Here is a 10,524-nt window from a genome sequence, read left to right on the forward strand (position 1 = left end):
AATTTTGCTGAAAAGTGACGTCATGACCTTGCAGAAAAAGGCAGTAAATATGCGATCAGATCGTAACACCGCAGCGCAGGCAGTATATAAGTAAGCTACGAAGTGCTAATCTACCATTCTTATACAGACGTTAAACTGTTACAATAAGATAAATAAAATGTATGCTATTAAGCGGTTCGGTTTGTTTTGTACTTTGCTGTTACTTGCTGGAACTTCTGTAGCCCAAATATCAAGTAAGTGTTTGCATTAATCGGTGTGTTTAAGTTCTTGTTCGTTAGAAACCACTCATTTTTATTTAAACTAAAATTTAACAGTGTAAGTATAAAACGTTTGTTCCCTTATTTAACTTAGCAGTTAATTTGTATGTCACGCTTGCAAAAAAAAAAAACTCGCGATAACGGAAATCACATTTTATAAATGAGATTAAAAATGTGCTTTCTTCGTTAAATTTTGTGTGCAATTTACTCATAACATAAGTTTTCGAATAGAGTAACAAAGATCAAAGAATACAACGAAAGGAATTAGCAGAATAAACGACAGTCGTTAAAATATTGTCGGCTTTATCAGATCATATATGACTTTATATTTATCTTTCAGATTTAAGCAACTGCAGTCGAACTGAGGCGTCCTGGGGACCTGAAAGCGTGATTGAAATCACGTGCGCAAGGCTGGGCTTTTCGACCATAACACGACCGTTTATATCTTCGCTGTTGCACGAAAATATTCGTCGCAACGAAGGAAGTAAGTTGAAGTTATTTTTGAATAAAAACCTTAACCTTGCGCCGTGCTGTACCTACGCATCAGTGTTTTATTTATGGAGCCATGTTCGGGTTTCTTATGATAAGAATCAAGCCAAGATAAATGGTACCGAATGATACGGTATACAAATAACTACCCACAAATTCTATTATGTACAGCGCGTGATACAATAGCGGTTAGTGCGTCTTCATCTTTTGTAGAGCGGTTGTGGGTGCAAGACTCGACGCTGGTACCATTATGGGCGTTTGTTGTCCTTGAGCAAGACATTTAACGATAATTGCTACAACCCAGTGGCCACTTGGTGGTTTGTCAAAAGTGTCAGCCATGTATTACAAAAATAAAACATACCCAGCACAGAGTTACAAATGTGGCAACTTATAAGAAGGCACGACATGGCCCACTTACATTGAGTGGGTAATAGGCACGAGTAGAGCACCCGTGTTATAAAGACCATCCTTGCCCTCCCGCCACACAAGAATATACAAGCTATGTTTATTAATTTACAGAGCAACAACGAGGTGTGGTTATTGATACGGTGTTGTCGAAGCGTAGTTTCAATATAAAGCTGGAAGATTTAAATGTGGCAGAAATTGCAGATGGAAGTTTCGCAGATGCTAAAGACGTTAAAGTAAAAACCAAACCTAATTAGAAGATTTTTATATAGAATAACCTAATTATGTAAACACTAAATTAAAAGCCAATTTAAATATTTTGTCTAGCAAATAATAATTTATAATATTTCTTTAGTAAATCATTGGTGTGGACTCAGATTATTTTTTTATTGTAATCTTTTTATAAACCCATCAAAAATATATATTTGTATTAACATGCACAATATACCAGCAGTTAACTCTGGCGTTTTAAAATCCCCTGCCTACTGAAGATTCGGTTTTATAATTCATATATTCAAACATTAAAGGTGAATCATAAACCTGTATTTATCCATTAGGCCGTGTAAAAACCATCTAAACTTTCGACCTTTGTATTTATTTCTCTGTTTATACGGCCCGTTCTACAAAACAAAGATTGAAACCATTTAATTGCCGCAGGTGTTGAACCTTGTGGGGAACGCAATTCAACAACTGAAACCGCTCGCCATGACTGGCCTTACATCTCTTAAGAATTTGTTTTTGGGTTCAAACGACATCAATATCATCTATCCTGGCTCCTTCGTCGAGCTGAGGAGTCTTGATTGGTTGGATTTGTCGCGAAACAAGATTTCCGAATTCTCCTACACGACGTTCATGGGACTGAGTATGGTAGGTTTGGGTTTTAAATTAAATATAAATAGATTTTGTTACAATTGTCTTCATTTTTAGGATTGTGACACAATATAAACATAGCAGGCCATATATATATGACAAAATTATCTTTATTTACAAACGTTTTGATTTTTCGCCATTTAAACAAAACCTTGGTTGCAACTCATTAGAAACACAGTAAAGTTTAGACAGCTGTAAAAGGCAAACAAGTAAACATAAGCGCGTTTTGTACAAAGTCGAAATTTAATAACTGTACTTTTTCTGTAGCTAAAATCTCTCAACTTGGAATACAACAATATCTCCGCCATTCGAACAGCTGGCTTTGGCGCACTCTTGCGGTTGGAAAATTTGTACCTTGAGGGCAACAGAATTTCTTCTATTAACGGTGGCTCACTGGCTGGCATGTACAGCTTGCAGTTTCTGTCTTTAAAAAGAAACGAATTAAGCCGAATAGCCGATGGAACATTTGCAGGAAATCCACAGCTAACACAACTAGATTTGTCTTGTAAGTTTATTAACTGCAATAAGTTACTGTTTCTAGGGATACAAATGCCCGATTTTAATTTGGTTATACAAAATCCTTAAACGTCGTGTAAATTTTTATTATAAATTCAGCACAAAATTGGTAACATCAATTTTAGAAATGCTTAGAATTAACAACGCTGTTTTAAATCGTGATGATCCGTTTAACAATTCCCTTAATATGATTTGCTTACTATACCAAATGTAAAGACAAAGGAGAATGAAAACATGAACCGCATCTTATACCTCAACCTACTATATCTTAAAATATATTTTAATATTCCAGACAACCAAATTACGGAAATCAAATCTTCGACTTTTGTTGGTTTGACTGCATTGCGAATTTTAAAACTTAATGGTAACATGATCAGCACAATAAAGGACCACGCGTTTACTCATGTACCTCAGCTGTCCGAACTTGATTTGTCTCATAATGGTGAGAAGATAGTTTTTTTAGTACTTAACAACTGATTTACTTTATATCCTATCAAAAATTAAACCGAGTTATACCCGTTTTATTTTAGCTTTGACTACGCTCCGAAGAAATATGTTCCTTGGTCTTGTAAACATCCATGTGTTAGATATATCAGAAAACTGGATGCACGGTACAGCTCTATCAACAGATGACACTTATGGGTCACCTAAATCCGATCTTGTAAGTAGTAACTCCCGTACCATTCACGCATGGCTGTCTCTAGCCCGGAGGTTACATGTTCAAGGCTCGACACTACTACCATTAATGTCGTTCGTAGCAAGACACTTAACGAGACTTAATTCAATCGAATGGGTTGTCTAAATTTTAACCATAATTATATATAAAGTTCCTTAAGGGTTTACAAGAACAGGTGTTATACTGTCTTTTTTCTCGCCACAAGTGGGTATAGAAGTAACATTCATTTATTTATATATAATAGAGTGGGGGAAGATGGGACACATTCAGCACATAATATACAAAAAAACTCAGTAGTGTTTTAAACAATCAACAACGGTCTATAGGTCGTAAGGATGCAACTTTATAATGTTTCGAATGATTTTTGTTTACTACTACATTACACGAGAATATGAAATAAAAGGCGTCCCATCTCCCTCATATCCTACTATTTGATCTGTTATAGCAAAGCAATCGTTTTACAAATTTAATGATTTTTAGATTGAAGCTATTGGTATCATTTGCCGAAAGCCTGGTCTTTATTTTACTAATCTCCGAAACAACGGTTTGATTCCTATGCTAAACGTGAGTATTATTCATTCAACTTTCATTTACATTCAGACCGGAAACTAATTTAGTATGTTTTACAGAATGTGACACAGCAAGCACTCGGGTTTGACTTTGCAGACGGTACTCAACATTTCTGCGTGTTTTAAATTGATTTTTTGCAAATTTAGTTCTTATGAGAGTTATATTCTTTTTTGCTGTATATTACCCAGATGTATATGTATATTTGTTTTTTTTCCCCTATTAATACAATACAGCTGGCGCAATGAAATACAAAAAACAATACAACAAGTAAGTGCACACACAGTGTGGATTTTATTGCAGACAAAAAATATGTGGTTATGGAAAAAGTATTAGTGCGCGCGCAAAACATACAGTGTTACAAAATATAAAAAAGTCTTTTTATTGCCAATCCAATTAACGTTCAAATGGATTTCGCAAGATCGTGTGCTCAAAACTAGCTGTTGGTCCCCGTGGCGTTGAAGGGGGGGCATTAAACCCAGGCAGCTCAACTATGCGTTGGCCACCACTGTGGTAAGCTGCGAAATCGTCATGGATGGGCTTTTTGAATGGGTCAATAGTGTCATCGTCAGAAGAGTATCTCTCCATGCTTACGAATTCGACCTGTTTTTAATGGACGCTTATTACTCACTGAATCGAATGAACGTAGCTTCTTTGCCGTCGCGTGGGAGACGGGCTATGACAGTCGTTATGACATGGATGTTCTGTTTCATATACACCATATTTGCAAACTTTCGATTAAAGGGTGGAGTCTTACAGTATGGCACGCCATGGGACCCGGGATTTAGGCCAAAATTGTACCGTATAATTTGTTTACGAGTTGTAATATAATGTTTTGGGTGATTTCTCCTCTGCATGACTTACATAATATATACCTATTCAAGGGTCGGCGCAAATCTCTTTTATACGCCAACATTTTTACGACACTGTTTAGCTAAAACATACGTGGTGGTCAAGATTTTTACGTCGATTCTTGTACATCCCAGGTGTTACTGTTCTGGTATCAATGAAGCGAGTTGAGCAGTTCATTTCCGACTCGTTTGAGGAGGAACTGTGATTATCTCGGTAGTGAAGAATTTCGTCCACAGATTGAACCCTAAGTATAAACGTTACATAAGGATTTATTTATCATTCAGACAATTGAGGTAGCAGACCAACTTTGGCCGAAATGCTAGATGCTATATGCTATAGTCACATGACGTGCGTCGCAGTGGACAATCCTATACAGAATATACACGAACCGGTGATTTCAGTGGGTTGATTACGAGTAACTCAATACCAAATAAACTACATCGTTGTAAATCCTATAACTTACGCTGGTCGAGCCCGCGGGTATCCAGTTTTTGGTCTCGGAGGACTGTCATACAGAGGACTTCGGGGAAGATACTTCATTAAGTCTTGAGGAGCAACTGGTCTCTCGAGAGAAGCAGTCGGTGTTGCCCTGCTGTCTGTTGATTTCTTTGTCAATTTCTTAAACCGGGGTTTAGACGGTGGGCTTGGTTCCTCCAATATTTGGCCTATAAATGAAAACAATATAACAACATGTCGCAATATTGTATGTCTACTAAGTAGGACGATAAAAGTGAATGAAAACTACTAAAACGTCCTTAGGATAACAGTATACTGGACAGAAAGTGATAAAATATCGCTTAACTTGCATTAAAAGTTACAATGTACGCTTTCACTACATTGCCTCATTTTTTATGTTACCTGGAACTAGCACCGGCTCGTATGGTTGTTTTGGTTTGTTAATAGGGGGTAAGGGCGTGACCGGACGAGAAGGGTCCTCGTCTGCTGGGGTCATGTCCAAACGCATTCTTAATGGCGACATCTCCCGTTCAAACTTTACTTGGTCTAACAAGAAGTCAAACGAATCGATGGTTGGTATGGAAACTTCGTCCAAACTTAAGTCGTCCATTGTATACGGTACAGTTGGACTGACGGACTTGGTGCCATCGTTTTTCGTGCGTTTTCCTTTCGCCGCACGTGGGCGCTTCAACTTCTTTGGGGTTTCGATATCAAGGACTGTGGTTTCGATATCGTGAACTGATGTAGTTTCGATATTGTGGACTGGGACGAAGAGGCGTTCGTTGTTTTCGTTGTTTTTGTCGTCGTCGTTTTTAGCGAAATATCGCTCGTGTTTTTGAATGAATTTCTCAAACCGATCACTGATGTAATGCTGTCGGAGAAAGTTGTCGTTAATCTGCCGATCGTGGCAATAAGACATGAACATGGTTTCAGCGGCGGTGTTGTAAAAGTTGAAAAAGCACGAAGTAACTGTATAGGCCAGGACACACGCTGGCACAATCAAAGTAACGACTTCGCCATAATTCTCGGTTATTTGTACTTCAAGGTAGAAGTACATCAGCGAGATTGCTCCAACTGCGGTGAGGATCCCAGCAGCAACTTTTCCAAGGTAGAGACAGAATCTGTTCTTTCTCAAAAGTGGGATTAACTGCGGGGCAATCGAATGCAGAACGGTAAATCCAACTTTACCGGACTGCAGGAATTTTTCGCCGTACATTCCAATTCGAATGTAGGACAACTGCGACAAGTATTCCAAAGTGAGTCCAGCAGGACGAACCTGGGCTGGTTTCGCCACGCTTGATAAAGAAGACAGAACGAGGCGTGGCAAGCGAGTGATCGGCTCAATAATGGAGCCAAGAGTTATCGAACCCAGCGAGCTCCTCAATGTGTGTACAAAAGGTTTAACTGTTGGGAAACACAACGAACAGTCACTGGCAGTTGCGTAATAGAAGATATACCAACTCAAGGCACCAGATACGATGCATTGGTTGCATCCATCCACGAAGGATAAGAACCACCAAGTTAAAATCAAATGCAGAATAAGCAGTCCGACAGTCTGTAGTACTGGCTCTGGGACATAAAGCACCATTCCATCGGCGTCTGGTCTCGGGGTGTAAATTGTAAGAAGATATAAAGAGACAGCCACGAAATAGAAGAAAATACCCAACTGAAATAAAAGGGTTACTAATGGCTGGGTATATATGGTGAGAATCTCCTGCAGCAACTCCGATACTTCAATGTTTAAATCAATGAGGAAAGAAATTGTTTTCCTGCTCCAGATCAAAATTGACAACAAGGTTAATGAAAACAAGCCACAAACTATACTTCCGATCAGTAGACGGATGTGCAGCGGGATCAACGTAACATAACCAACATGTTGGTCTTTTGCAGCTGAGGTGTCATCTGTGATTACAGGGTCGGCAATGGTTCCCATAATCACAACTGTATGTGTCGGCCAAGCCAAAATGGTGCGGTATATCAAAAAAGCGGTGCATGCGGCACTAACCAATACAAAGTTGGCCAATGTCAGGATAATCGCGGCTCTAGGAAAGGTCTGAAGAAGTAGGATGAGGACAAAACATACGAGCGTTGCCACCCCACAAGAATATAACAGGATTTTCCAATTATTCATCGAGTAGCGTACGACTACATCCGTGCACTTGTTCAAACCATACGACATTTTGTCCAAGACGCCGTTTCGGCTAGGGAAAACAGCTCTCTTCTCTCTGTGCGGATTCACAATTCCGGTAACTCCGCTAGCTCCACTGACTCCACTAGCTCCACTAACTCCGCCAGCTCCACTAACTCCGCTAGCTCCACCAACTCCGCTAGCTCCACCAACTCCGCTAGCTCCACCGACTCCGCTAGCTCCACTGACTCCGCTAGCTCCACTGACTCCGCTAACTCCAGTGACTCCGCTAGCTTCACTGATTCTGCTAGCTCCATTGACTCCGCTAGCTCCACTGACTCCGCTAGTTCCACTGACTCCGCTAACTCCACTAACTCCGCTAACTCCACTGACTCTGCTAGCTCCATTAACTCCGCTAGCTCCACTGACTCCGCTAGCTCCACTGACTCCGCTAGCTCCACTAAATCCGCTAGCTCCACTGACCCCGCTAACTCCATTACCTCCGCTAGCTCCACTAACTCCGCTAGCTCCACTGACTCTGCTAGCTCCATTAACTCCGCTAGCTCCACTGACTCCGCTAGCTCCACTGACTCCGCTAGCTCCACTAAATCCGCTAGCTCCACTGACCCCGCTAACTCCATTACCTCCGCTAGCTCCACTGACTCCGCTAGCTCCACTAACTCCGCTAGCTCCACTGACTCTGCTAGCTCCACTGACTCTGCTAGCTCCATTAACTCCGCTAGCTCCACCAACTCCGCTAGCTCCACTAAATCCGCTAGCTCCACTAACTCCGCTAACTCTACTAACTTCACTGACTTCACTAACTCCGGTAATTCTGCTAGCTTCACCAATTCCACTGACTCCGCTAGCTCCTCTAACTCGTCCACTGACTCCACCGACTCCACTAACTTCACCTACTCCGGTAATTCCGCTAGCTGCACTTACTCCGGTAACTTCGCCAACTCCGACGAAAGAACTAAGGTCAATTCCAAAGGTGGCAAAGTCATGAGAGGGGACGGTGGGGTGGTGACCAAGGGAAAGGGTGTTTTCTTCAGTCGAAGATACTGCCAAGTTTCCTTTCGAAACCACACATCTATTGCCTGCGTCTTCAAACGCAGCCATCTTCGCTGACGGCGATTCGCAAATTCGCATGCGAACCAGAGACTGGTTTAGATGTTGATATCCATTGGATATCAGCATCTCACTGCAACTTTGCATCGCAGTCGGACATCTCTTCACACAAAGAAATGCCTCATGCTGCGGGGCTTCCGGGTCGGAGTCGACCCGGAGAGCAAGCAGCAACTTATTTTCGGACATGTCCATACCAGAATGCTGTACTCCCATAACTTGGACGTTACCTTTACGCCCACAGACGTTACCCCAGGAGTCAGCACCATAGACATATCGAAACGGGCTTCCATATAGAAAGCTATAACAGGCAATACAGGCCATACCTCCAACGCAGACAAAGAGAAAAACGAGAAACAGTGGATCAGTCACCTTCGTCGACCTTTCGGGACGGGAAGACAGGATTTCCACCATGTCTTTGTTTCTTCCGATAGCCATAGTTGGAAGAGAGATCGCAGATTTGTAATAAATCGAGTGTTGAAGTAAACTTCAAAGGTTGAATCGCTTTGTTGGAACAGAATCAAAGTAGAAACTTTGCGTCGTGAATCAACAAAAATGTGAAATTGTGTGAAAAATTTGTTGGCACGCAGCCAAATTTCCGATTGTCAATCATAATGACACTTGTTACGTCATAGTCACAAACTTTGGCAGGCAAAATTTCTTACTCATTTAACAAAGATTTTGAAGGAATTCGGACATGTTTTCTTCACTACTCATTTTTTTATATAAAAAACTATTTTATTTTAGCATTTTGTTCTTCTTCAGGGCGGTTTATTGATTTATTTTATTAATCCAACCATTTTATTGTACAGTATAGCATTTGCGAACTAGCAAATAATACACAGTTTGTTAATTCAGTTACAAAACAAGAATTTATTCAGTTTTGTATTAAGAAACATGTTAGTACAGTTATCGCTTTCAAATGCATACAGCTTAAACTATTTATACATTCTACTGGAATAGTATCAGGCATGTTTATTTCAACCATTTATTTTAAATTAAAAAAAATTATTTAGAAATTCGGCAAATGTTACCATAAATAAACTTTACAAAAAGTAAACCAAAGTGTTCAAAATTAATATGTAGGACATTTGTTGCGTAATCACATCAGGAAAAGATTAGTGACGCCTTGAGAGGTCGCGTCGCTTGTAATAAATTCTTGTGGTTACATGTTTTGTGTCTGACCCAACAGCGTACTACATGGCAAGTCAGTTGACACCAAACAAACTGATTTTAATCTCTTAATATTGAAAACATTGCTTAAGAATTCAAGACATATAGTAAACAGTACTGGTACTTATAATAGTTTACTTTAGACGACAGGATAAAAACGACATCTATTCACGGGCAATAAAATAATTGTTTTTTTGTTTTGACTATCCCAAAAAAAATATTCGATTTGAATTGTTGAATTATTCACAATATTGTCAGTGGCACATTCAAAACTAATAGTCAGATAAGGTGTGCTCTAGCAATGAAGCTACCCCTTATTTTCATTCTTTTGTTCGGTTGAATGAGAACAGAATGAAAGAAAGCCTGAGGGAGTTGAGTGAGCCATTATGTACATAGAGTAATTCAACGCCTGTCAGCTTATCCGGTCTGGTGGCTTGTAAAGTGGGCTGACGTCATTAGTATTGCGCACGCTCATACAATATAATTCTTGTTTCTCACAATAAACTAATGTTTAAAGTTTATTGAAACATGCGTTAACTGATTTAATATTATACAAGGTGACCTTAATTGGTGTAAACTTTGTTTTGGGGTTAATCCTGAGTGTCTTGAGCTATAATTTCTTGATCATACAAAATTACTACTGATGTTACTCTCTCTCTTTCTCCAAAAAAAAATTTTTTTTGGGAGGGGGAGTGAAATTTTTTTTCGATTTCAGTTTTCGAAATTTAAAGAATTAAAAAATAGAAGAAGAGGAGGACACAGAGCACAGTAGCAGTAGAGAAAGCATGTGACTTCCTGCTATTTCACGAATTGATTATGTTTGCTTTTCTGTCTGGTCTAGCGGAGACTCAATATTTTTTGTCCGGCGGTTGGCGCTAGGGCGCGCAGAGCTTTTCGATGGTATTTCTTCAATAAAATGATCCGGAGGACCTCCGGATGTATCGCTTCTCGGCTCTTTGAGCTAAGATCAAGTGTAGTATCTGTTCTTCTCAGTTAATACCTGGGAC

General features: G+C 39.9%; 2 protein-coding genes and 1 non-coding gene across 3 annotated transcripts; 2 read left to right on the top strand and 1 right to left on the bottom strand.

The window, feature by feature from the left end:
- Window positions 1-84: 84 nt before the first annotated feature.
- Window positions 85-4,059, top strand: LOC100179197 (insulin-like growth factor-binding protein complex acid labile subunit). Its single transcript, XM_002124299.4, has 9 exons — window positions 85-233; window positions 598-741; window positions 1,266-1,387; window positions 1,809-2,018; window positions 2,289-2,526; window positions 2,830-2,979; window positions 3,068-3,198; window positions 3,694-3,777; window positions 3,843-4,059. Exons 1-9 carry the CDS (start codon window positions 158-160, stop codon window positions 3,906-3,908), a joined length of 1,221 nt encoding a protein of 406 aa, XP_002124335.1. The 5' UTR covers window positions 85-157; the 3' UTR covers window positions 3,909-4,059.
- Window positions 4,053-9,568, bottom strand: LOC113474714. The gene is made up of 4 exons (XM_026836850.1): window positions 5,491-9,568; window positions 5,096-5,297; window positions 4,726-4,876; window positions 4,053-4,383 (listed from the first exon to the last, which is right to left on the bottom strand). The coding sequence occupies exons 1-4, from the start codon at window positions 8,780-8,782 to the stop codon at window positions 4,177-4,179; spliced, it is 3,852 nt and encodes a 1,283-aa protein (XP_026692651.1). The 5' UTR covers window positions 8,783-9,568; the 3' UTR covers window positions 4,053-4,176.
- Window positions 9,569-10,457: 889 nt separating this feature from the next.
- LOC113474720 lies at window positions 10,458-10,524 on the top strand. The gene has a single exon (XR_003396407.1). It is a non-coding gene; the product is annotated as a U2 spliceosomal RNA (small nuclear RNA).

Source organism: Ciona intestinalis, chromosome 11, assembly GCF_000224145.3.
Source record: "Ciona intestinalis chromosome 11, KH, whole genome shotgun sequence".
Lineage (NCBI taxonomy): Eukaryota > Metazoa > Chordata > Ascidiacea > Phlebobranchia > Cionidae > Ciona > Ciona intestinalis.